Source organism: Eriocheir sinensis, chromosome 41 (assembly GCF_024679095.1).
Source record: "Eriocheir sinensis breed Jianghai 21 chromosome 41, ASM2467909v1, whole genome shotgun sequence".
NCBI lineage: Eukaryota > Metazoa > Arthropoda > Malacostraca > Decapoda > Varunidae > Eriocheir > Eriocheir sinensis.
Window position 1 is genome coordinate 3,564,214 of NC_066549.1, and position 27,500 is coordinate 3,591,713.

The 27,500-nt window shown below is 42.8% G+C and overlaps 1 protein-coding gene across 1 annotated transcript in view; it reads right to left on the reverse strand.

The window, feature by feature from the left end:
- LOC127009513 (hemicentin-1-like) overlaps positions 1 to 27,500 on the reverse strand; it is a 216,806-nt gene that overhangs the window by 164,798 nt on the left and 24,508 nt on the right. The window contains exon 2 of the mRNA XM_050882629.1: positions 1,871 to 2,000. Within this exon, the coding sequence (XP_050738586.1) occupies positions 1,871 to 2,000 (130 nt within the window). The remainder of the gene's footprint in view (positions 1 to 1,870; positions 2,001 to 27,500) is intronic.

Consider the following 27,500-nt stretch of genomic DNA (forward strand, 5'->3'; position numbering starts at 1 on the left):
AGAGGAAGGGAGGGAGGGAGAAAGAGAGAAAGGAGGAGGGATGGGAAGAATGTAAAAGGGAAGGAGGGAAAGAGGGTGGAGAGGGGAAGGAAGGGAAAGAGGGGGAAAGAGAAAGGAAGGGAGATGAAGAAAGAGTGAAAGAAGGAAGATGGGAAAGAGGGTTGGAATAAAGTTAAAACACACACACACACACACACACACACACACACACACACACACACACACACACACACACACACACACACACACACGCAGAACCCCTGTCCCCACCCACACAGAACCCCCTTCCCCCCCTCCTTCCACACCCACTAATCCCCCCAACCCACACACGACTCATTAAGACCATAACATTTATAATTAATTTGCTACTGTCACCGGTTTGCGGCGTACTCTCTCTAATACTGCGATATTCGTGAGCAGAGTGGACGTTACTGCGGGGAACATTGCTTTCGGTGATCAATTCAGTCCTTATATTCGTGTTACTAGGATACCATTTTTGTTTGCGAGATATCTCACTTTGGTTATGTATGCTAAGCCTTTGCGTGTTGAGGGTTTCTATAAAAAGAGTTGACCAAATAGTTTCCGGAACCAGCTAGGATGTAAGAATAGAGGAGAAAATGATAGAAAAAAGAATGGGTACGTCAACTATAAGGAAAGAGAAGAGAGACAATTATAAGGAAAAAGAAGAGATACAATTATAAGGAAAAAGAAGAGATAAAATTATAAGGAAAAAGATGATGATGTGAGTTTAGAGAAAAATGGAAAAATGAGAATGTACATAAGTTAAAGGCTAAAAGAGAGGGAGCGAGAAAGAGAAAATAAGAAGTAGACTTTGCAGAAAACTAAATAAATGAAAAGGCGAAGGAAAGTGAAAAAATCGAATCTATATCTACGTGTGAACGGAAAATGGGAAGCGGGAAACAAAAGCTAGACAAGAAAATAAGAATAAAGAAAACGGAAAGCGAAATGAAAAAGAAGGAAAAATAACACAAAAAAAGAACTCTAGGAAAAGTAAATTAAAGGAGAACGGGAAACACGGAACACAAATAAACGTTAACTGAAAGACAAAGAAAAATAAAATCCAAAACCGAGAGGAAACGTCGTGAAAAAAAAAAATGAAACCCTGGCAAAAAAAAAAAAAAACTAATGGTCGAGGGGGTTATATAGTCAGGCTGACCTCTAAAATTTATGGAGTCAGGTCAGTGCTGCAGTAAATGACCCTTAATGAATGACCTTGTTGATGTTTCCGCTCAGGTGTTAATGTTTGTTCGGCAGGACAGTCACGGGAGAGTGTGTGAGAGAGTAAGAGTGAAAAAGTAAAATCATAATTGTAAAAGGGAACGTAAAGGAAGTAGGAGTTAGATGAGAGTGAAATGAGAGTGAGAGTGAGGCGGAGTGAGAAGGAGAAACAAATAAGAAAATGTAGAGAAAGAGGGAGAGTGAGTGAAAGTGAGAGAGAAACACTTTGAACGTGAGAGAGTGAGAGTAAGTGTGTGATAAGAGTGAGAGAGACTGAGAGAGAGAAAAGGAGATAAACACACTAACGACCGTATAGAGAGTGGGAGAGTGAGAGTGATATGAAAGTGAGAGGGAAAAACACACAACAAAACGTGGAGAGAAAGAGTGAGAATGTGAGTGAGTGAGAGTGAGAGAGAGAGAGAGATAAACACACAGCAGAAGGGAACATAGAGAGAGAGTAAGAGACTGAAAGTGAGTGAGAGTGAGTGAGAGAGAGAAATAGAGAGACCTAACACACAAGGGAAAGTACTCAATTTTTCATGAAGTCACTCAGCCGCGCGGACGCGTAAATACATAACTCACCTGTCGTGGGAACAGGTGGTGTGGTGGTGGGTGAGGGAAGGAGGCTTACCTGTAGATGGGCGTGGTGAGGGGGTCGCGGAACCACAGGATGAGGTAGATGGAGTCGTCTGGGGGGTGGGACACGTCGCAGGGCAGCGCCGCGGACGAGCCTCGCAGCCCCGTCACCGCCACCACTGGGACTGTGAACACAAGGCAACGCAATCAAACACTTTAGATTTTTCATAGGCGGTGGAAAAAATGTTGTAGCGATAATTTCAACCACGAAAACAATAACACGAACATCATCAACAATAATAAAAGTCATGATGATGTTAATAGTACCTATGAATGATATCAATAATGTTAATGATGATGTTATTAGTGGTTATATTAACAATAGTGATAATGAATAGCTTTCATTTCCCATTCAATTGCTCACTTACAGAACGTACATTTAAATTGCCAGTGGACAGTAGTGATTTTTTGTATGTTGAAGAAAGCAGCTCAAAGACAAATAAAAATAAAACAAAACCAAAAAAATCCCGCTCCTGTGAAAGCAAATTTTCACTCACTCACTCACTCACTGGACGCACTCAAGTAGGCAGCTGACAGAAGGCAACTTATTCACTCACTTACTCTCTTTCATGAGTAAGCGGCGGGTAGCATCAGGTTGACATGACTCCTCTCCCCAACACAGTCTGCCTCACTCCAGCACAAAGGCTAACCCAGTTTCTCTCATCTCTATTCCGCTGGCTGCCTGTCAAGTCCGACGTTTTTATGAATCCCTTGTCATCTTACATCCTCCGCTAGCAACAACGCTCCTCCAGATTTGATTCTGATATCAGTAAGGAAGATGTACACGCCTATTCATATCCCTCGTGTCATTGTACAGAAAGATATCGAATACAAATAGGAAAGGATGCTGTACCCAATGATATATTTATAGTGTTTTTTTCCTTTCCCGTCATCTATGCATGAGTGTAATATTCTTCTATTGGTGAATGTTTATAATGCTTATGATGATATACGCTTCTTGTCATTGTACAGAGAGCTATTGGTTTCCATAATGAATACTCTTTATTGTATACATCGCCTTAAATTTCCACCATGCAGAAGTATAACACATGCACCAATACTTTCCAGGTTCAAGATGGGTTTATCGAGGCATCCTTTAAAGAAAATGTGATCTTTGTATTAATGGCATATTCGTCGTTTTGTTGAAATGATAACGACGGGTTGCGGGTTTATTTATATATACTTTGTTTTGCCCTTGTCCTGCCTTCTCGCCGCATATATACACTGGTTAGCTACGTGTTTCATGCACTAAAGTCATGTAAAATCTATTCCCTGGTAACTCAAATATAATAAGCCTTCGTACTTAGTTTAACAAGATTATAGTACACCGCTTTGCTCCCCACTGTTTGCTCTCTGCGTCCTCTGGCCTGCTGGCAGAGTACACTCGGTATATATATCTGGAAACTATTTCGTGCCCGCCAATATATTACAAACTTTGGCTCCCTGGTCGTTATAAGCTGAACAATGATAGTAGGGGCCACATCTCTTTCGACAAAGTTCAATGATTCTTTTAAGCCTGGAAGTAAAGCAATGAAATAAATTTAACTTTCGTCTTGTTTATCTCTTTCATACCAAATCCAATAGTAAGGAAAACGTATTAATTGCTAGGCGGTAAGGAATTATTGCATTATATAAAACACTAATAATTAATTTAAAATATAATATCGAGGAGTGAACTGAAAGCTTGCTATTAAGAACATAAGAACATAAGAACTTTGGAGTCTGCAAGAGGTAGGTATGCCTGTACGAAGCAGCTCCTTTGAACCTAAGCTCCCGTGTTGATCTACTCATTCTTATGTGAGCTTCTCAGACCCTAGGGAAGCTTATGTATGAAGACACTCAGTCCCAAACAACATCAATGCAAGAACCTTAAAAGAAGCACCAAGCGTTTATTTGCATTATATAAGTTACTGAAATCATCAAAATGAATCTTCAGTCAAAAGCCATTCGGAGTTTCTTTGCCAGATCAGCTCGACAACTTAAGAAATCTAGAATTCCTTACTTGTTTTGGTTCATACACTACTCAAAATTTGAAAATCTTGTCTTGCATCTGTTTGTAAAATGATCTTTGATTAATTTTCAACCTGTTTGTCGACTTGAGCAGCTTCATATTATCTGCATAACGATAAGTTGTTTCTGATAGCCGTGAAGCAATATGATATAACTGCCGTGGCAATATCAAAATTATACTTCAACAGTTTCGGTTATCATTCCACTAACAGAGTGAGGGCGAGTTTGCACGAGGGCGCCGTACTGAGGTGAGATCGTACGGGGGAAGTTGGTGTAAATTGGGTTTGCATTAGGGCGGCTTCAGCAGTACCCGGTAACGTGTTCATGAAGCCCCCTCTTAGTGGCGAATGCTTGCCTCCCCCTCGCTGCATCGCTCCACCGGTATATAGGGCCATATTCTTAAACATTTCGGCGCCCAACAACACGTAATTTACTTGGCTTTCGTGAGAGTTAAGAGCATTTCCAGGGGTAGCTTTATGACCCTGGTGGTAGTCTGAGCCTTCTTCTGTACCGTGAACCTAAAAACACACTCATTAGAACTCGATTAACCTCCTTTTTGGCCATGGAGGTAGTTGGTGTGAGGGGTGGGAGCATCTGGCATTACCGACCATAAGCACACTCACGCTCTTCCCTCCCCTGCCTGCTACGTGCAACAATATAACTAATTTACTAAAACAGCATCTGGAGTTTGTTCTTGCTATACTTATGGTGTCTCTCATCACAAAGTTAATCTAATTTCATGGATTAAAGGTTTGCAAGACGTTATAGATACCAGTCTTGGCTCTAAGGAAGTTTCGCTATAATGTAACGTTTAATTGACTTGAGGTGTCATTTCATCTGATCAGAGACTTGAACTTGCTTTCTCTCTCTCTCTCTCTCTCTCTCTCTCGTCTTTTTTTTTCCTTTTTCTTACATTTTTCTTTATTTTTTCTTTTTTCTTTCTTTTTCTTTCTCTCTCTCTCTCTCTCTCTCTCTCTCTCTCTCTCTCTCTCTCTCTCTCTCTCTCTCTCTCTCTCTCTCTCTCTCTCTCTCTCTCTCTCTTTTACCGGCCACTCCTGACGGGTTGTATCGTAATTTATCTCGCGCACTTCACCTGAGTGGACATGTTGTGCCAGGAAACAGGAGCGCCAGGACACGGTATGGTCAGCGGCCAGATCCAACCCTCCCTCCCTTTCCATCTTAGCTCGGTATTCCCAGACGCCTCCGCCTCTCACATCAACTCAAAGGCCGCAATGGAGATGATTTGGGTGCTCAGGAGTGTTTTCTTTAGGTTTATGGTACAGAAATATGGTTAAACTACTACCAGGATCATTAAACTACCCGTGGAAATGCTCCCAAACTCTTACGGAAGCCTATGAAATGTGGGTGTGTCAGCTTTGCAGCGTTTACCTCCCTTCTTTCAATAGAACTCCCCCATTCCTTCCATCCTTGCACCTTTCCTTGAGTCCTTTGTCCTTTACCATACCAAGACTGCCCTCCATACACTCCTATAGTCCTGCCTTCATCAACCTTCCCCCACCCTTGATTCAACACCAAGACTGTCCTTAACACACACACCGACAGTCTTTCCTTCCTTCAACCTTCCCAGATCCCTTTCCTCCTCCTCCCCATCTTTTATGCATTTATCCTCTTCAACATCCACGACTGCCCTCTACACCAACCCACAGTTTTTCTTTCCTCAACCTTCCCCAGATCCCTTTCTTCCTACCATCCATGACTCATATGTCCTCTTCAACGCCCACGACTGCCCTCAACACCCATCCACAGTCTTTCCTTCCTTCAACCTTCCCCAGATCCCTTCCTCTCACCGTCCTTGATTCGTCCTTCCTCCACCTTCCCCAAATTCCCCTTTCTCTGACAAGGCAGCCATTCCTTCACGCCGCACCTCTCACCCCTCAGACCCTCCACACTCTTCTCTCTCTCCTTCTCTTACTCCTCCTCCTCCTCCTTCTCAAGAGCCTTCCCCCCCTCCCTCCCCCCCCCCCCAAACTCACATTACTCTTCCTCCCTCTTCCATCCTAATCGCCACAATCGACTGATGACCAGAAAACTAATCCCTCAGCTTTTCCATGATTCCCACGCTTTCCTTCCCATCTTTAGCCCTGTTCCAGAATTTTTTGCCTCCCACATTCTTACGGTTGATATGGTTCTTCTTTCCTCACTTTCTCACTCTTGTTCCTGCACCCCAGAAATCTTAGTTCATCAAGGATCCCATGGTTACTTAGCCTTTTCTTACACACTCGCTTTCCTTTCCTCTCCTTTCCTTTCCTTTCCTTTTCTTTTCTCTCCTTTCCTTTCCTTTCCTTTCCTTTCCTTTCCTTTCCTTTCCTTTCCTTTCCTTTCCTCCCATGATTCATTTGCCCCTTCCCACACACTCGCTTTCGTTACCTTTCCTTTCCTTTCCTTTCCTTTTCCTTTCGTTTCCTCTCCTTTCCTTTTCTTCCCTCTCTTCGTTCTCTTCCCTTTCCTTTCCCCATGCTCGCTTTTCTTTCCTTTCCTTTCCTTTCCTCTTCTTTCCTTTTTCGTTCCCCTCCTATCCTTTCGTTTCCTTTCCTATATTTTCCTTTCTTTTCTTTTAACTCTGTCCAGTGTCTTTTGTCTCTCACATCCACACGCTCCTTTCCTCACTCCTTCACTCCTGTTCCTCTTCCCCAGAAAAGTTATCCCTCAGCCTCGTCATGGTTCCTACACTCCTATACCTACCCGCCTACTTTCCTTCCTTGCTTTAACAATGTCCCGATTCTCTTGCCTCTCGCCTTCAAACGGTCCCTTTCTTCATCTCTCCCGCATCTTTGTGTATCCTAGCCTTACCGCATCATCCTCAGCCTCCTCCTCTCTTTCCCTTTCCCATTTCCCGGACTCCTATTCCTTTCCCCTTGCAGTGTTTGTCCCGCCCCCTCAACACACATTCTGCTGACCGCCTGTCTGCCCATCGCATCATCCCGATACAACTGTTCTTTGCTCTCCGTGATTTTTGTCAGTGGGTTTTCCTCCTTCAAGTTGGCGGTATTTTTTTCTTCGGCGACTCATTGTTATTGGTGTTGTTGCGGTTGTTTTTATATAGTTTGCTGATGGTGTGATAATCGTATTTTTTTAAGGAAAAGAAGCGGAAAAAAACTTGGAATATTTTTTTTTTCTTTGTTAATTTTGTTATTGTTATTATTGGTTGCATACTTAGACAGGTTGATATATAACACATCGTCTGAATGGTTCTTGTTGTTCTTGTTCTTAGTCTTCTTCTTCTTCTCCTTCTTTCTTCTTCTTTTTCTTCCTCGTCATCTTTTCTTCTTCTTTTTATCTTTTCCTTCTTCTTCTTGTCTTCTAGTTCTTGTTCTTGTTCTTTTTGTTCTTGTTCTTCTTGTTCTTCCTGTTCTTTTCTTCTTCTTCTTCTTTTTCTTCTACTTCTTCTTTTTCTTCTTTTTCTTTTTTTTCTTCTTTTTCTTCTTCTTCACCGTCTCTTTATTAGCATTATTATTTCTATTATTATTTTCGGTCTTATCAATAACAGCTTTACCATTATTTTTAGCATTACCTTTACAATTACTAGAGAATAGGATAGTAGGGAGTAACACGGTCAACACACCCACATAATCCGTCGCAACAATACACTCACAGCGTTCAGAGTATAGCAGAAGAAACACACCCGTGATCTGTTATTAACAACGCAGTCTAACAATAGTACTGGACGCGTTAGCTGAGCATCAGGGTAGAACATGTATCCTTTTCTCGCAATCCCCAGCTGTGGAATTTCTCGTATTCTTTCCCAGCGTCAAGAAGAGTATGAATAACCACGCTCGTGATTCTTTGCATCCTCCGCCCCATGAAACTAGTCTAGCATCCTTATCCCTCACCTTTATTCCAGCGCCCCTCCCCTCAAACTCTCACTTCCTTTCCCTTTTCTAACCCTATTCCATATTTTTAGCTCCCACATTTATACGGTCCTTGAATGTGTAGGGTGAGTCTGGTGGGCTGATATCACGGACTTTGGTTATTTCCGTAGTTAATGTTGCCAGAACGTATCGGAGATGAATTCAATAACCATGTAACCATTATTACTTTGCCCAGTCTTTTCTATCTGTGCTTAAACGCTTTTGTCGAATCTCAAAATGATAAAGTCTATTCAGTTACTCGCCTCCCCTCATCTGTGCGCCGCCGCTCATCCATTCCCGGCGTCGTCTCTGTGATGGAGAGCCTTAATAAGACCAGCCTATCCCTCCCCACAAATCGGGCGAATCAGGCGCATGTGTCCACACGCGCTGCACCTCCCTCACGGCTCCTGTTACACCGTGTTCGCCGATTTACACGTATCGTTTTAACCCAGTAGCTGCGGGGATAATGTTTCTTTGGCCCCTCTAAGCGAGAAAAATGAGAAAAAATCATCACTCACTCAAACCATTTCATTATACATATCAACGCATTTGTGATCAGTTTATGCATTATTTATTTTTGGGGTTTACATCATGGCAAAAATTTGGCCCGTTGTTGGTACACGGTAAAGTTACAAATTTGGCCCTTCGCTGCTACTGGGTTAAATCATATTCGTGCAAGAAGAAACTAGTCTGCAGTATAGATGATGCAAATAAATAATAATAAGAAGAAGGATAAGAATAGGAACAGGAAGAAGGAGATTAAGATGAAGAAACAGAGGAGAGGAAAGAAGAGAAATTAAGATGATAAAAATGCGACAACAATAACAGGAATAATAAAAAAAAATGTGATATACTAAAATGGAAAGTAGGGATTAATCTCAATTCTATATTTTGATGACATTCATTATTTCGCACCTCAGATCAATTTTGCTTTTTTTTCTCACTTTTTTTCAATCAGTTTTATTCTTAGCGTGAGAAATAAGCGACGAGTAGCGAGCTTTTCTATTTTCTTTATTTCTTATTACCTAAGCTGCGTCCTCTACTGTAAAAAAAAAAAGGTATGTTAATCAAATCAGTCCACCAGCAGATTTTTTTTTTTTTCATGGACACACGTTCTAATTGGAGGAGTGCGTTCAAATTGGCTGGCGACCATTTCCTGCCGGCCACTTCTGTGCCTGCATGGTTCCCGCGGCTCCCACTACTCCTTCCGTCCCTGGCCCGCCCTTAAAGCATACAGACTGGACCAGCAGCGAGCCTCACACCTCCTTGGGCCACGCTTTGCCGTCCATCCCTTTACTGAATTTATATTGAATCTCTCTCCTTTCTTTCTTTCTTTCTTTCTTTCTTTCTTTCTTTCTTTCTTTTTATTTTTTTTCTTCTTATTTTCTTTCTTTCTTTTCTCTCTCTCTCTCTCTCTCTCTCTCTCTCTCTCTCTCTCTCTCTCTCTTCTCTCTCTATTCTCTCTCTCTCTCTCTCTCTCTCTCTCTCTCTCTCTCTCTCTCTCTCTCTCTCTCTCTCTCTCTCTCTCTCTCTCTCTCTCTCTCTCTCTCTCTCTCTCTCTCTCTCTCTCTCTCTCTCTCTCTCTCTCTCTCTCTCTCTCTCTCTCTCTCTCTCTCTCTCTCTCTCTCTCTCTCTCTCTCAGTCGCGTAAGTGTCAGTCAGTCAGTCAATGAGTCTTAGCTCTGTCTACCAGTCTGTCTTATTTCGTGTGTGTGTGTGTGTGTGTGTGTGTGTGTGTGTGTGCGTGTGTGTGAGGGGGAGGGGTGTGTGGGTGCACGCGACCACAGTGTTATTACTTTCATAATCTCGCTAATTAAAACATAAAGGTGTGTACTAACCGCTCGTGTACTCTAGCCACACGCTCGTTACATATTCAAGACAAGCACCATCAATCACCCTTAAAGTGCACCATGAAAAGCCGCAGTAAAAACAAAAACTCCCGTATATCACCTGCAACAACACTTTCCCCGTCAGCGTCATCGGCGAAGGTGTGTACGCTATCAGCCCGAGTGTTTGGCTAGGCGGTGTGGCTGGCCATAGGCGAGCATCGACGGCCACTTCATCGATTTCCCCCCCCCCCCACCACCACCACACACACACACACACACACATTTGTTAACACACAACAAGCGCACCGTAGTGAGAAAAAAAGGAAAAAAAAGAGTTGGATGCCACGTGAAACATTTTTTTTTTTTTAACTGCAGATACTGTCAATAACATGTGTAGCTACTTTCTATTTATGAACACTTGCTTTTTAGATATCATGCGCATACACGTACCAAGGCGGACCCAAACAAGCAAAAGCGCGAGCACACACACACACACACACACACACACACACACACACACACACACACACACACATACACACACACATATATCAACTGACAAAAACAATGAGATGTATCGTCAGTGCAAAGTCCAAAGCTATGTAAAAAGTGTACTGGATACGTCCGGAATACATTTTAACATTTGTGCTTTCTTTCCTTTAATACGCTCTCTTGTCATCATATATTTAATTATTTATGCCAATTCTTTTCTCTGAATGCTTCAAGAACGCCTTGCTGGTGTTGCTCAGGTTTGAAGTATTCATGACGTATCGTGACTGAAAGCTGTTCCTTACTCTTCTTTAGATAAGTTACGGATTTCGAGGTAGGTGTCCAAGAATCGTGACAATGTTGAACTTCTCTCATAATCTAGGAAGGAAGGAAACTATAACATGTACCGGACCACTAGATTGTTGTTACTCAAATTACTGTTTAATCTTTTTTTTATTGATGTTTTAGTCCATATTTGGTGTACGATAATTCTCTCTCTCTCTCTCTCTCTCTCTCTCTCTCTCTCTCTCTCTCTCTCTCTCTCTCTCTCTCTCTCTCTCTCTCTCTCTCTCTCTCTCTCTCTCTCTCTCTCTCTCTCTCTCTCTCTCTCTCTAACACACACACACACACACACATTACGATGACAAAAGCGGTATTACCTTATAACATAGTAGTAATAATAATTGTAAAATATTAATGTTTAAATACATCCATTCATCATCTATCTACATACCATATATTCACAATTATACGTAACAATTCGAACGACATTGTGCTCTTGTATTAATGGCTTATTTTTGCAACATCATTATCTATTTAATCGACCAACGCATATATACAGGCAGGGTCACCGTCGGGCAGCCAGAGCACTTTGAAGTCAGGTCGGTTGAGTCGTTCTAGCTCACCAGATTTTGCTTTGTTAACCGATTAATTACAGCGCCTCTTTATGGTCAAACAATTTATTCCCATCACCGGCAAGAATCACAGGTCATCCAGCGGTGATGAGCGGAACTGATATGGAATTGCCTTATTAGCTCGTTATTATGCCCAGTAAGAAATATTTGAGCTGAAGGGAATATTATAGTAACAATAATAATAATAATAATAATAATAATAATAATAATAATAATAATAATAATAATAATAATAATAATAATAATAATAATGATAATAATAATAATAATAATAATAATAGCATTGATTGCGGTACAACTGTTTTTCCTTCATTAATGCGGCTTTACTGTTTTCAGGTTTTCAGATCTCAGGGAAATTTGCAGTCCCTCGAGGGGCTTGGTATGTAGCGCCTGTATATATCTTTTTTCATTCTGATGCGTGTGTGTGTGTGGGGGGGGGGGTGGAGGGGGGCGTTTTGTGTGTATTGTGTTTGTGTGCGTGCGAGTAGTAGGCAAATATATTTAGGCAGGGAAATAAATATAAATAGGTATACAAAAATAAGCTGATTTATACGGTAATAAATACAAAAGTATTTATATAATGATTCGATATTTCGAAGATATCACAACTAAATTTAATGCTACAGACGCCATCTAGTCATCAGGCGTTATTTAATCGGGGAGATGGAAGTACGGCGGGCAAATTAAATTATTTGAGAAGAAACGGCAAAGCGAATCTTCCCGTGCTGGACTTGTAGGGTTCTTTCCTAAAGGCGGCGTGGCTGGACCTGCCGCGCCGGAATACGTCATCGTGCCAAACGGCGGCGGCGGCCAAATGGTTCCGCGGCTGCTTGCATTCCTTGTTGTGGATTAATGGCGAGAAGTGAGGCTCGAATGCCTTTTGGCTGGTGGCGACGAGTCGGTAAGAGGAACCATTTTCGCCTCTTTCGTTTCCACCGGCTTTAAAGTGCCGCGCCATTGAAAAGGTCTCAGAGGCCTGATGGCCGGACTAAAAGGGACAGAACCCTTTAGTGGAGTAAATGGGAGGGAGTAAAGTGTATTGTGGCTCACAAAGAGGAAGTGGGGCAGAGAGCTGGGTCGTGGGGCGGGTGGCAGGGGTGCGGGGCGGCAGCGTTTATAGGTATTGAATGCTAGATGGCTCCGCTAAGCAAGGATATTCATAGATGGTTTTACCCGGATTAAAGAAAGTATCACCATTGCTTTTCCGGCGGTTCCAAGGAATAACGAAACCAGCGAGTAGCGGGCTTTTTTTTATTAATGTTTACTTTTTTGTGCCCTTGAGCTGTCTCCTTTGCTGTAAAAAAAAAAAAAAAAAATGACGGTATTATAATGGTAGTTTTCAAACGAGTAACCGAGTCTTCTGAGCACGACGAATGCGCACCTACTCGAGGTTTTGCTGCTTAAAGAAAGTACCAGAATGATTGTTTCTGTATTTCGTGAAGCTAAGTTAGGCGAGTCAAAGGATGATGACTGTGATGATGACTGTGATGATGACTGTGGAAATGTCCTTTAGTGGTCGACTAGATACTTTTTTTATTTTCATTAATACATATATCTATACGTGCATACACACACACACACACACACACACACACACACACACACACACACACATGTATACACTCCTCCCTACTTACATACGTTACACACATACATACATACACGCATACCTCCCTACGTACCTGCCCACTACCTACCTACATACATACGTAAGAAAATGCATACGTACATACATACACACACACATGCATACTATACATTCATACGTACAGACACAGACAAACAGACAGACAGACACAGATAGACACTATACCATTAGATAGGTAGATAAAGAGGTAGACTGACATATAGATAGATATATAGATAGATAGATAGATAGACTACATACATACCTTCATACATACATACATAGATAAATAGATAGACAGGCATAGGCAGATAGATAGATAGATATATAGACAGACAGATAGATAGATAAGCATACAGAAATTCATAGGTGTCACAGCTACGTATAAGTATGAAAAGAAAACCAACCACTAATGACAGGTACAAATACAGGGGGCCGCACTTCATATTAAAAGATATCAAAATCAATTCATGAATAAAAAATACAACTACGTTCAGCCGGACATTGACCTCGCTCTCTGTCCTTGTCTTGGAGAGCGGTGTGGCGAAGGCTTTCCTATATACATTTTTCGTATACCGAAGCTTGTTTTTCCTTCGACGCATCTATTTACCGAAGAAACGCTAACAGGAGCACCCTCGAGGAGGCTCTGGGTGCACACAATCCCCGGGAAGTGGCCTTCAGCTTGTGACGCGAGGGAGCCTGCAAGCGACGGGCAGGGAGGGAAGAGCAGAGTGTAGACAGATCACGTTGAGGAGGAGTTGATGCTGTGCCGAGGGAGATGTTTTTAGTGGAAGAAACAGGAAACAACGTGATAGAGATAGATCGTTTATAGACTCTAGTAGCATAAGATAATAGAATAGAAGAGGAGTTGATATTCTGCCCAGAGAGTGGAAGAGACGGGAGACAACGATGATAGATACTTAGTTTATAGGTACGGGTAACATAGAATAACAAAAAGACACAATATACCAAAGCTGTCACTACAAAGAACCTTAGTCTACACAAACCCAACAAGGTAACAAAAAAACTGAAAACATCTTCGGTATTCGAAAAGCAAAGACGGAAAGCAAGTTTTGATCATTCTGAAACTGCTCTCTTTAATGGCAGATACAGAAGAATCAATACATACATACCTACATTCATACATACATACATATATAAACGCATACGTGCCTGGAAACTCACCCATGTCCTTTAAGAACCTATCTATCGCAACCATTTTCTATACATTTTCTTTCCTCGCCGCGTCTCCTGAAAAAGAGTATCCCCAACACAGGAGAAACTTGGTACGTATGCTCGCTTCCCCTCGGGCGGTCCTCATTAGCGTGACGCGTGGCAGCCTAGAAGTGACTGTCCGGGAGGAGGAGTGAAGGGGGGTTTACTGAGGGGCGCGGCGTACTTCAAGAGCAGGGATGGGAAAAGGCTGTGTTCGGGGCATACGCTTAAGCTGCGCGCGGTCTTGGTCTTCCTACCCGCGTCTCATTGTCCTTTGAGTATATGACTGGAACCAAAAGCAGGGGTAGGAAAAATATTAAGTCGGGGCTATATGCGTGTGGCTTCAGTGGTCATCTCGGTCGTATTGGTGGTCCTTGAGCCTCTGACGCAGCGTTGCCAAACTATAGTACTCAGCACATTACATTTCCGTACTTTCTGAACGATATATAGAGCAGAAAAAACGAAAACCATCAATATTTAGCAGTTGCAACGATAACTTTATTTTTTTATCGTTATTTGTGGGGTTACGACAGTCTTGGAGCCTAAAAATGATAAATCCAGTGCTCAGAGTACGACAATTTTGCAACGCTGCTCTGATGGGAACCAAAGCAGGGATGGAAAAAGGTAGAGTTAAGGGCATACACCTTAGATCCAAATGTCCTCGATGCTTATCACTGTCGCATTGCCCCTTGTGCCTGTAGCATATCCTATGTTACCCGTGTCTATAAACTAAGTATGTATCAACGTTGTCTCCCGTCTCTTCCACTAAATTTTTTTTATCTCAGGGCAGAATTTCAACTCCTCTTCTATTCTATTATCTTATGCTGCTAGAGTCTAGAAACGATCTATCTCTATCACGTTGTTTCCCGTTTCTTCCACTAAAAAAACATCTCCCTCGGCACAGCATCAACTCCTCCTCAATGTGATCTGTCTACTCTCTACTCTTCCCTCCCTCTCCGTTGGTATGATAGCTAAACAGACATATCATCAGTCACATCTTAGTTCAGTATGATGACAAATATTATGCATAACGGATATAGATACAAATTGCTGCAGTCCAAAGCGAACTACGGCGATCACAGAAAATCGTGCATTATAGACTTATACGTAAATATCTGTAGCCCATAAAAGCTAAACGACATACGGAAATTATAGAAAAACAGATCGATGGGACTAAATTTGATTACCGTCCTTTCTTATCATATCCCTGTTTTCTTCTATAGGAGCAGCGTGGTGCGGGCATACTATTATACTCTTTACCGTCCGCCTCTTTCCTTTCCGTAAATAAATAACCTGACCGTGAGGATGACGCCGGGCACACACAATCTCCCCTTTGTAGCGCTCAGTGTAAACCCTCGAGGGCCGGTGAGTGAGTGGCTGGGAAGGAGCAGTAGACAGGCGACCACAAAGGAGGAGGGGATAGCATTGCACCATGGGGGGAATAGCCTTCAATACCAGGGGCGAGAAGAGGTTGATTTTTTTTCTTTATATTAGAGGAAGTATCGCAAGCCATACGTACCACACATACATCATACAACCATACCTATCTACCTACCCAACTACCTACCTACATACATACGTACAAAAATACATATATACCCGCAACAATACAGACAGACAGACATAAGTCAGCAATAGAAATCAAGAGCGGACAACGGCCAAGAAACATATGTAGGAGAGAAGACACCAGATGGACAAAACTAGTGGCATATTATTCTTGTATACTTTAAATGACATAATGAAAAGTCGCTCCCCAGATGGCGAGATGAAATTCAGATGTTTACGGAATATTTACATCGCTGAATGGAAAGACAGATATTGATATAGATACGTAAACTTATTGATAGGTTATAATATAGATACGTAGACTTACTGATAGGTTTTAACATAGATACGTAGACTTACTGATAGGTTTTAATATAGATACGTTGACTTACTGATAGGTTTTAATATAGATACGTAGACTTACTGATAGGTTTTAATATAGATACGTAGACTTACTGATAGGTTTTAATATAGATACGTAGACTTACTGATAGGTTTTAATATAGATACGTAGACTTACTGATAGGTTTTAATATAGATACGTAGACTTATTGATAGGTTTTATCAATCACATATTGATGATGCAAACACGGCTTCGCGCCCGTGTTTGCATGCACGGTGCTGAACAGTTAGGGGAGCGCAGCCACGAGTCCAATTTGCTTTCCAAAGTTTGGTGATTTTACATGAATTATTAACTGGGTCAACAAGACTGCATAAAACACGTGGTACACCAGGAGAGACAGACTACTGAGGCCATAATACGGTGTTGTAGCAAAATATATCGTGTCACAAGAGCACACACACAAAATGATTAACATGTGGTTCCGGGCGCCTAGCGATACTGATCCATTAAGGCTTCGCCGCGTCGCGAGGCCCACCTACTGGCTTCTATCAGTACCGGTACCAGTTCTGCCGGCACCAAAGTTTTTTGAAGTATCGATATTTTCGGTACCGGATTCAATATTAACTACCCAGTCCAACCCGACGAAGACAAAATTAAATTGATAAATATTCACAGAGGGACAGAAGCAAACAAAACAATAGGTGTATTCATTTACCTAAACATGTATCTATACATTAAACTAAAGGGGATTAACTGATCTTCTAACGTACCAAACACTCCCATTCCAGCAGTGTAGAAAAAACGAGGCCGGAGTAAAATTTTGTCAATATTCAGGAAGCGGAAAGAGCTGAGTTTTATATTTATCGGTATTAAAAAGTCATTCGCGATGGCTCTTCCCTCGATAAAAATAAAATAAAAAAAGTAATTGGGCTTGGTGTGTATCGGGCTTTTTTTTATAGAGAAATATTTATGTTCGATGCCAAGAATAAATTGATGAGTAGGTGCATAAATAAATAAATGAATAAATAAATAGTTTTGACTTTATAACTATACATCTATCTGTCTAATAATCTCTATATTTATCTATTTATCTCTCTATCTATTCATGTCTATCTATCTGTACACACACACACACACACACACACACACACACACACACACACACACACACACACACACACGAACGTTGCAGGCTGACATAATAGCCCCGCCACACACCGGTGCATTCACACAAACACACACACACACACACACACGCACACACTTGCAATTTGCGAGGCGCCATTAACGTGCTGGCCGGGACATCTCGGCTTCCCGGAATAATTGCCGCTCGAGAGTCTGCCTGGCGCACTGCACTGCAAGGCTGGTGTGGGTCCCGATCTCGATCAAAACGTGTGGCCGATATCCAGTCCAGGCAGGTGTCCAGTAATCTCTCACGGATGTCAGATAGTAGGGAGGCAGACACCTACACTAACCCTTACTCAAAGGATATAATTTCTATGGAATGTCTACAGTAAGCTTCAGATATTTATCATTCTAAGTTCAGTGTAATGTGTAGCCGATTACCTGCATCGGATAAACATCACTTGCCTAATTTGGGTTTTCTTAATGCATTATTTTCGAAATCTGTTCGGCTGCAGATTTATTTATTTTTTTTTTTTTTCATTGCGTCGGTAACGAGCTGCCCCTTTTAAGGGTTTAATAAGCTGAACAAGGAAGCTCCTTTGTAGGTCTAATGTCGTTAAAAGTCTGCAAAAGATATTAAAATGGTGACAGCAGTAAAATTCTAATGACGAATAATAACAATCATGATAATAATTATAACGATAATAAAAGGTAACAATAATGATATCAATCTAATGATATGAATAATAATAATAATAATAATAATAATAATAATAATAATAATAATAATAATAATAATAATAATAATAATAATAATAATAATAATAATAATAATAATAATAATAATAATAATAATGATAATGATAATGATAATGATGAAATATTAAAAAAATATAATCAAATGAAAATCTCTGTCTCTCACCTATTTCCTTTTATCATTATATTTGTAACCCTCATTTCCAAGCAGAAGGAAAATCGCCTTTATGAACAACCCCGAGAAAATTAACATTCCTCGTATATGCCTAACTGAAGAAACTGCCCATTCACAAAACACTTAGGGAGCAGCGCATCACAGAGCATCTCGGGGTGGAAACACGAGACGCTCATAATTCTCGCAAAATGCTGTATATCGTGACCTCGTGCATTCCTGCGCCGATAAATTTCCAAGCGAGGACAATTCACGACATCTGGATTAGAAACTTCGGCTCAGGACAAGAATTTTTGAGCATTATTACATCCACCATTTGCATTCCAAGATTTCGCTTTACTTTCTCTCTCTCTCTCTCTCTCTCTCTTATCATTTTTTTTTACTATTACCATAAGTATTGAAATATTTCTATGTAAACAACAACAGTAATATGAGCAAGCATATCATTGATTAGCCTCTCAGACCCTTGACTTCCCTCTCCCTCCTCAGCTTCCCGGCTCCCAGGATGCGGGACTCGCCTCTCCCAACTTGACCTAACTTGAAGGAGTTCTGATGTAACTACACGACTTCCTTGTAGCCGAGTTATTGGAGCCGAAACGCGCATAATATTTATTGAGGCAGTTTCCGTGATATTATTTGCAGTTCATTAGAGTTCACAAAGATAGTTAGCGTGTAATATTACGAAATTAACTGCTCTATTACGGATGAGGTTTCGTCATATTAGTTTTAGTGAGTATTTTGTTATAGCACACACACACACACACACACACACACACACACACACACACACACACACACACACACACACACACACACACAAGAGAAAGAGAAGCAGACATAGACAAACACAGAGAGAGAGAGAGAGAGAGAGAGAGAGAGAGAGAGAGAGAGAGAGAGAGAGAGAGAGAGAGAGAGAGAGAGAGAGAGAGAGAGAGAGAGAGAGAGAGAGAGAGAGAGAGAGAGAGAGAGAGAGAGAGAGAGAGAGAGAGAGAGAGAGAGAGAGAGAGAGAGAGAGGGAGAGAGAGAGCAACCCCTCCCTACATGTATCTCAGTCTCACAAGCATAACACGCGCGTACATCAGCCGAGGTATCCCTAAAGTCGGAGGATTCCCGCTGAATACTTAACGCATGGAACACAGAAACCGACGCCATCCCCTCTGCCGAACGGCCCCTCAAGCGGCTCCATGTCCTTACCGACCCCGCCGCCTTAACGCTAAGCCACGCGGGTCACAATAGGCATCTCCCTCGTGCCCTCCTTCTGACACTTGGGTCCTCATGGCCCTGGTTATCAAAGGGCAGCTACTAATGGGCTTCCACACTTAGGTAGATTACACCCCCCCCCCCTCCCAACCTGCTCACTCATGGCCAACGATGAAAAGCTACAAAGTGCAATGGAGAGAGAGAGAGAGAGAGAGAGAGAGAGAGAGAGAGAGAGAGAGAGAGAGCAGAGAGAGCAGAGAGAGCAGAGAGAAAGAGAGCAGAGGTAATGAGGAAGTCCCGTGAATCATGATGTTATATTTTCGCTACTTTTACCGTACAGGACAAAGAGCGAAACGAAGAAAGGGAAGAAGGGAATGGAAGAAAATGTCATTAGTCAACGTGGAGGAGGAGGAGGAGGAGAAGAAGGAGGGCAAGAGGTGGAGGTAACAAGACATTAGAGGAAGACGGTGAGAAACAAGCGGAAAGGGGGCGGGATATAATTTAAGATGAAAGAGAAAAATGAGGAGAGAGGGAGCCGGGGGAGGGACACGTAAGAGTTCTTTGGAATGCTAGGAGACTGGATGAGAGAGAGAGAGAGAGAGAGAGAGAGAGAGAGAGAGAGAGAGAGAGAGAGAGAGAGAGAGAGAGAGAGAGCGAGAGCGAGAGCGAGAGCGAGAGCGAGAATTATTGCATGAGTAGGGGAAGATGTAAAGAAGGAATGGAAGAAAGGAAGGAAGGAAGGAAGGAAGGGAGGGAGGAAGGAAGGAAGGAAGCATGTAATAAAGAAAGAAGGGAGGAAAGGAGGAGCAGAAATAATGTGACAAAGGAAGGGGAAGAGAACAGCATGGACTATTAATGAAACTGGGTAACTTTAACACACACACGCACGTACACGCACACGCACACGCACTCACACACACACACACACTGCAACAACGAAAACTAAATCCATTATAATCATCAAGACTACAAAATAAAGGAACATAAGATCACGACAGCCTTCCACCACCACCATAACCCCCCCCCCCCTTTTCTACCACCCCAAATACGTCCCTTACCATATATATATCCCGACAGCTATCACCAACGTCATATTTGCTACAGATGCTACCACACTTTTACCATAATCCCTCTTCTCACATTTACTACGACAAAGGAACTCTTCATAATCACAATCACGACTAACACAGCCATGCATACAGCCACAATTATAATCAGCAGTCACTCTATATCTCACTCCACACTACTTAACCACATGCATTTACTTACCGCAGCATACTATGGAAATACAAGACCTCACCACACTTAACCATATACAATACCATACGATATTCCACCCTTGAACATATCGCCAAACAACACTTCACATTACCAACGCCACACTACATCAGGTCTCACAATTTCAGGTCTCCTTACACCGGGCCACACCGCACAGCATACATTACCACATCAAAGTACATCACAACTCACCATTCCACAAAGCCATACACATAAATCGCGCACCACTACACAATAGCTCACCACAGGGTAGGCGGTGGCCGAAGTGATAGCGTACTGGACCCACATTCGCCGCGTGATGGACGACGCGGGTTCGAAATCCTCTACCTCCGGATTTTTTTTTGGTCACCGCCGGTGGCTTAACTACCCACATGCTCCTGAAGACCACCCATCAACCCCAACTCTAGAAGCCGTCCGAGCGAATCAATCAAGTACGAGTGGGGGGCATGAGCCAAATGCAGATGGCGCACTATAAATATAAACACTCGCCCTGCGCTGGGCAGAAGCTGGCCGACCATCAGGCCCCACCTGGAAGAAGGCCCCACTGGCCCGCCGCATCGGCGCAATGGGCAACAACGTAAAAAAAAAAAAAAAATAAAAACACTCATCACCACCAGACCGCACACCAACACACCAAGGCCCCGCAACACACCAGCCATGTCACCACCCAATCATCGCCGACACGAGGGAACGGAACCTCACCGCTTTCACTGCTGCTGACGACACCTCATTGCCACCTAACACCGCACTACAACACCCTAAACATTACCAAACCATATAAGGGCTTGTTTGAAGTAACGCAGCACCACTACTGCCACTGTCAAATTCACCATCATCACCACAGTCACAAGCACCATAATAACCACTTCCAAGAGCACCAGCACCACCGCCGCAACACTACCACCACGTCGATAACAATAAAGCGGTTTACAGCACCAGCCTGCCAGCAAGGAGACGGGCCGTGCCAATGCTCTCTCTGGCGCCGACCACTTTAATACAAACTTGAATAAATTTTGCTTCGATATTATTCTTTTTTTTCGGATATTTACCAACACAGATTTGTATGTTGCTTTCTTATCTCACCGCTTTGATATTAACGAATAAATTTGGCCTCGATATTAATTGTTTCTTGTTTTCAGCGATGTAGTTGTTTATTCCTTACCTGTTACTTATTTTCAGTATTTGTTATTAATCATTATAACTTATTACGACTCAGCGGGCGAGGGTTTAATGTCCAAGGTTCTGCTCGATCGGCATGCATCCCACCGAGTTATTTATTCTTCCTTTCAGGAGGTTATATAAATGCTCGTCTGAGGAAACCTGGGTAAAGTAAACTGTTGTAGCCCGGATGACATATTGGCCCTGTGTTTCGGGGTTGTAGACTTTTGTCCCCCACAGACTCGATCAATGGCCAGTGGAGCGGAGATGAGCACCGAGGCCGTGTGCAGCTTACCGTATGTCCATATTCACTGACAATCTGAAACTGATTCAATGTTCTCAACCACACTGATAAACCAATAGAGCTGTGGAACACCCTCAAACATGATACTCTCTAAGCTGCAAAGGAGAGCATTGGCGTCCCCCCGAGGCCAAGGAGTGGTTTAGCCTCTGGGAAGACGCTGGAGAATACCGAGACGAGTCGCGCTGCCAAGCTTACTTGGAATCGGAATCAATATAGTGCTAGGTCATGTAATCTGTCTGCCACAGATGCTTTCCTTATCCTGTCAGAAGTCTCGCTGAAGATGTTGATTCATTTCAATGACAATATCCTCCGACCTACTTACCGAGCCCTGAAAAAAAAACTCTACTCCGAGTCTCCCTTTCAGGTGACCAGTCTCTGCACGGCATATATTTGTCTCGTGTTAGACATTGATGACCATAGGGCTCAGACATCCCCCAAGCGGTCAACTCCCAACAGTTGGGGATGCTGACCTAGCCATTAAAGAAATCATCCCTCTCTTGAGGAGGTCAGAAAGACTATGGCAAGGTCTATGAGTGAAAATGACAGCTTGAAACATCAGTTTGTAAAATCAGTGCAAATACTGAAAGATAGAGATACAACCATGATCCATGGGTTGAATACGGTCCTGACTGCCTTATGACAGCCTGATACCATTTCTCACAGACTAGAAAAGGGAGCCGGTTATCACTATCTGGAAAGGGGAACGGCAGCACTGTAGCAACTGCCGCGAGTGGTGAGGACCTCAAGACCTTGGAAAGTTTCAAATAACCTCGTGGCGTGGTTTGCCCCAGACTGTTGCGGATTGTCCCAGCACATATGGCGTTGATGACACCTGTGCAGTAGGACAAGGCTTCAGAAGTTTAAGTTGCTTGTACTCCTGATTCTACTTCATAGCTTAGAAGCCTTGGTAAATAGTGACAAAGAGGTGAACCAACTCATTTGGTAATACGCGATTTCCTAGAATCGTGGGATTTGGCTAGAATGACTTTGTGTTCGATCGACTAGTATTCTGCGACACTGACTCGGTATCTTTGATCAGTATAGAGAGTGTAACGTATAAAAAAGTAGACCCTACTTTCCTGGTATTTCTGTAAGATAAGGTGGATGAGGCAAAGAGGGCCTCTCGTGGCTAGTGCAAGTCGATGGATCTTGCATAGCCGTAGGTCATGTTGGAAATGTCGCTTCGTGGAGACTTGCTCGGAGGAACTCCTTGGGACGGCGTAGGAGAGCGAGCGAGGCCACGCAGCCCCTGGTATATATCCTCCCTTGATAAAATGCTTGATTATCTGTTAATATAATCTTTTTTTTTTAAGTTCCAAAACTCGAGGATTAAAAACATAAACGGATAAGTTTTCCCTCTGTTAAAGTTTTAATTGTTTAAATATTTTTTTCCTCTGTCATCCCAAGCACTATCTATTTATAAAGAAGTTTATTCATGAAATATTATCATTTCTGTAACTTTTTCGTTGCTTTCTCACAAAGTGTATGATGAGGAAGATTTACTCCAAACAAACATTGCTAACTTTAGGTGTTCACTGTAAAAGTGTTTGCTCTTTTTTATGCGGCGGGGACAGGCGAGCAAAAAGCGAAAACACCCAATTTTCCTCCGTGCCTCACGCCGCTGTCTTTGGAAATATTAATGATCAACCTTATCACATTCTGGACTAACCTCGCCACCATCGTCGGGAAAGAAAAAAAATGCTAAATGCCAAATTTGAGACACACTTTCACTTTGTTTTTTCTCGTCATTTATCAAAGCTTATTTACTTGTTATCAGTTTGTGTTGTAGGTGGTAGAGACAGCCTCTCTGTGCAAGTATCTAAGTGTAATTCATTCACCAAGGCCTGATCACGCTCTGTACTCGCGAGCCCTAACCAGTACACTCCCCGAATAAGCTTTGAAACACTGGTGACGGATCTTTGGGAGCGGCAGGTACCTCGGATTCACACTCAGGCAGGAGGACACAACACCCAGCTGACACCCGTTACCTATTTCCAGTTGAGTTACCAGGGGACACTGATTTAACAAAACTGCTCATCCACCTCAACTCTGCCCGGGAATCAAACCCGCGAGTCCTCGGTTGTGAGGCGAGCGTGCTAACATCTGCACTACAGAACTCCCTGTGTGTGAGTGTGTGTGTTTGTTTGTGTGGAGGGGAGGGGGAGAGGGGACGTAAATGCATGCTTGCGTGCGTGTGTATTCTCAGTTTTTCCAGAGATGTGTGGTTCATTGTCTGTCTGGGTCTTTTGTGCCTTTCAGCCTGTCCATCTTCTCTGTGTGTGTGTGTTAGTGTTAATGTGTGTGTGTGTGTGTGTGTGTGTGTGTGTGTGAGAGAGAGAGAGAGAGAGAGAGAGAGAGAGAGAGAGAGAGAGAGAGAGAGAGAGAGAGAGAGAGAGAGAGAGAGAGAGAGAGAGAGAGAGAGAGAGAGAGAGAGAGAGAGAGAGAGAGAGAGAGAGAGAGAGAGAGAGAGAGAGAGAGAGAGAGAGAGAGAGAGAGAGAGAGAGAGAGAGAGAGAGAGAGAGAGAGTGCGTGTGTAATGATCATACTATACTGTATATAATATTTAGGTCTTGACAGCCGTTAGGTTAGCAAAAATATTATAAACAAGTAAATAAACAAAAGGAAAAAGGGGGAGGGGGGCTGATGGGTGTGACTGGACTGCTTGTGGGAGTTTAGGAGTGATGGGGAGCTTTCGTGGAGTGCCAGTTGGCCACTCAGGCACCTGGCTTAACACGCTGATGCGATGGTCATGGGACGGTGAACTGCACAGCGGGAGTATGCCTCGGTGAGTGTGTTTGTTTGTGTGTGTATGTGTGTGTTTGCGTGTGTATGTAGGCGTATGAATGTGTGTGTGTGTGTGTGTGTGTGTGTGTGTGTGTATGTGTGTGTGTGTCTGCGTGTACGTGTCTGTCTCCCTCTCTCCCCGTCTTACATAATCGAGAAAAAAATATAATAAAACTCTGCGGTGTACGCCAGACACGTTTCACATACCCGACACCCATTGTCCTTGCGCCTTCTGTCTCAGCCCGCCATAATCACTTTTGTTATGACCCTTCCTTTCCCTGCCACCGCCTCTCCTCTCTACACCCTGAGGCCAAAAGACGGAGGCCGGTTGCAGAGGAGTTTTTATGAGGTGTGGGCTCTGGCTTGTGGGGAAAAAGGAGGGAAGGGACAAGTGCTGTGGCGAACGTTGCAAGCGGATGAACTTCCCACTTTATAAAACTAGTGTGAGAGTCTGGCAGTGAGAGAAGGGTAGGGTGAAAAAGAGCAAGAGAGAGAGAGAGAGTCGAGAGAAGATGGGAGGGTTCGGGAATGTCTGAAATGAAAGAAACGCAGGAGAATAGAAGAAGGAGAGGGTGCAAGAGGGGAAGAAGGGAATAGGAAGAAAAGGAAGGACGAGGAGAACAGGAAGATTGAAGAGAAGACGATGTAGGCGCATAACGGGGAGGAAGATGAGGAGGAGAAAGATGAGTAAAAGAACGAGGAAGAGGAAGGTGAAGAAGAAGAAAAGTAGAAAGGTTTATGTAGAGAGAAAGGAAGAAGCAAACAAAGGAGGATGAGGAAAACGTAAAGGAGGAAACATATAAGAAAAAAGAGAAGGAAAAAAATGGAAAAGTAAGAAAAGGAGGAGAAGAACGAAGAGGAAGTGGTAAAATGGAGAAAAAATGTATGAAAGGCACAGGAAAATGGATAGGAAAAGAATAATAAGAGAGATAAGTAGAGAAAGGAGTAGAAATAAAATAATAAAATGGTTTTGGAAAGAGAGGAAGAGGAAGAAGAGAAGGAAGTCGTGGAGGAGGAGGAGGAGAGAGGAGAATGAGAACGAGGAGGAGAGAGGTATATAGAGCGAGAGAGCAAGTGTTCCTGAGGGAAGGTCAAGAATTTCGGAAGAGAGAAGAGTCTGCAGGAATTGGCAAAGGGGTGAAGGGAACAGAAAGGGAAGTTCGAAAGAGAAGTTACTCTGGAGGATGTTATGTCAACATTTCCTTGCTTCGAAGGGGAAGGGAAGGAGCAGGACAGAAAGAACGGGAGTTATATAGAGTGAAAAATGTGGGAATGAAAGAAGGGGAGGAGCAGAGAAAGAGGGGAGAGAGCGTACCTAGTAGAAAGACAATACGATACAGGAAAATAGTGAGAAAAAAAACAGAAAATAGTTTAGGGAGGCAGCAAAAAGGAACAGGTGATAGAATAAAGAGTGCATATTGAATAGAACTTTATTGGTGGGCAGAGAAAAAAGTGTGACAGAGAAAAAGAGAGGGAGGAGAAAAAAAGGATTAGGGTGCAGAACATTGGACGAGTAAAAACAAAAGGAAATGGAAGAGAAAGCGAAATTAGCATGAAGAAACAAAACGAGGTGTTCAGGAATGCTGGTCACCTATTTCATTTTCCTTAATGGCGCTTACTTTTCTCCTTTGTCCGAAAATGAGTTTCTGATGACACAGCGATAAACATGTCTTGGAGTGCTCGGGAACGAAGATGTTGAATACATATGGACCCCCTTCTCTCTCTCTCTCTCTCTCTCTCTCTCTCTCTCTCTCTCTCTTTCTCTTTCCGTGTGGGCGTAATTAAAGGATATTTGTATCGAAAGTAATCAGAGGAAGGTAGGGAGGTCGCAGGTACCCCTTTCCCCCTCTCATTACCTTGCTCATAACAGGGCGACCCACGTAACCTCGCCTTGGTTGCTACGTGGAGGCGAGGGGTTGGCGAACGAGAGGCGGCCCTGCACTCGACAGAACGGCAACAACAACACATGGAAGAAGCTTTGCGAGCTTATGCGATAGAAGATAGAAGGGTTCGGGAACGTTTGAAATGAGAGGAAAGCTGGAGAATAAAGGAGGGAGAGGATGAAAGAAGTGAAGAAGAGAAGGGGAATAGAAGGAAATAGAAGGATTAGGAGGTGAATACGAAGCAGACGAAGAAGGCAGAGGAAGATGAGGAGGAAGAAGAGAAGAATAAGGAAAATGATGATGATGAAGAGGAGGAGAAAGAAGATAAACACGTAAAAAAAAATCCGAAATCGTGCGATTATTTCCGTTTTTTTTCATTATTTCTATCAGGTTGTCTTCGTCTTCTCCTTTTTAAGTCTAGGTTCTTTTTGTTTAACTTTCTTCTTATCTATCTAGTTAGTATTTGTTTTCTTGCCTGTCAACTTGTGTGTATATGTGTGTGTGCCTCTGCCTGTCTCTCTGTGTGTCTATGTATCTCTCTCTCTCTCTCTCTCTCTCTCTCTCAGCATATAATATTGAAAAAGGCAACGTTTTAACAACAGGAACCTTGGAAGATGCGAAAATACGGATGCAATATGAGAGGAGCACAAGCAGGAGGGCTCAGGAGGAAGAAAAAAACCCCGGGGAAGCATTGCAGGTGGAAAAGCAGATTGAACAAGGGAATGGCAAGAGCAGTGAGGATAGGAAATAAAGACCCAAAAGTGGAGGAAATGGAAATACGTAGGAGCAAAATAAAATATGAATAAAGAGAAATGGGAAGGGGAGTGGAGAAGGAAGTGTAATAAGTTTGTAACGAGTAAAAGGAAGTAATGTAGGAGGAGGAAGAAGAGGAAGAAGAGGAGGAGGAGGAAGAAGAGGACGTAAGGGAGAGCAAACAAGATATACATAATCCTTAACTTAGTGGCATAAAAATTAAAGAGAGAGAGAGGAGAGAGAGAGAGAGAGAGAGAGAGAGAGAGAGAGAGAGAGAGAGAGAGAGAGAGAGAGAGAGAGAGAGAGAGAGAGAGAGAGAGAGAGAGAGAGAGAGAGAGAGAGAGAGAGAGAGAGAGAGAGAGAGAGAGAGAG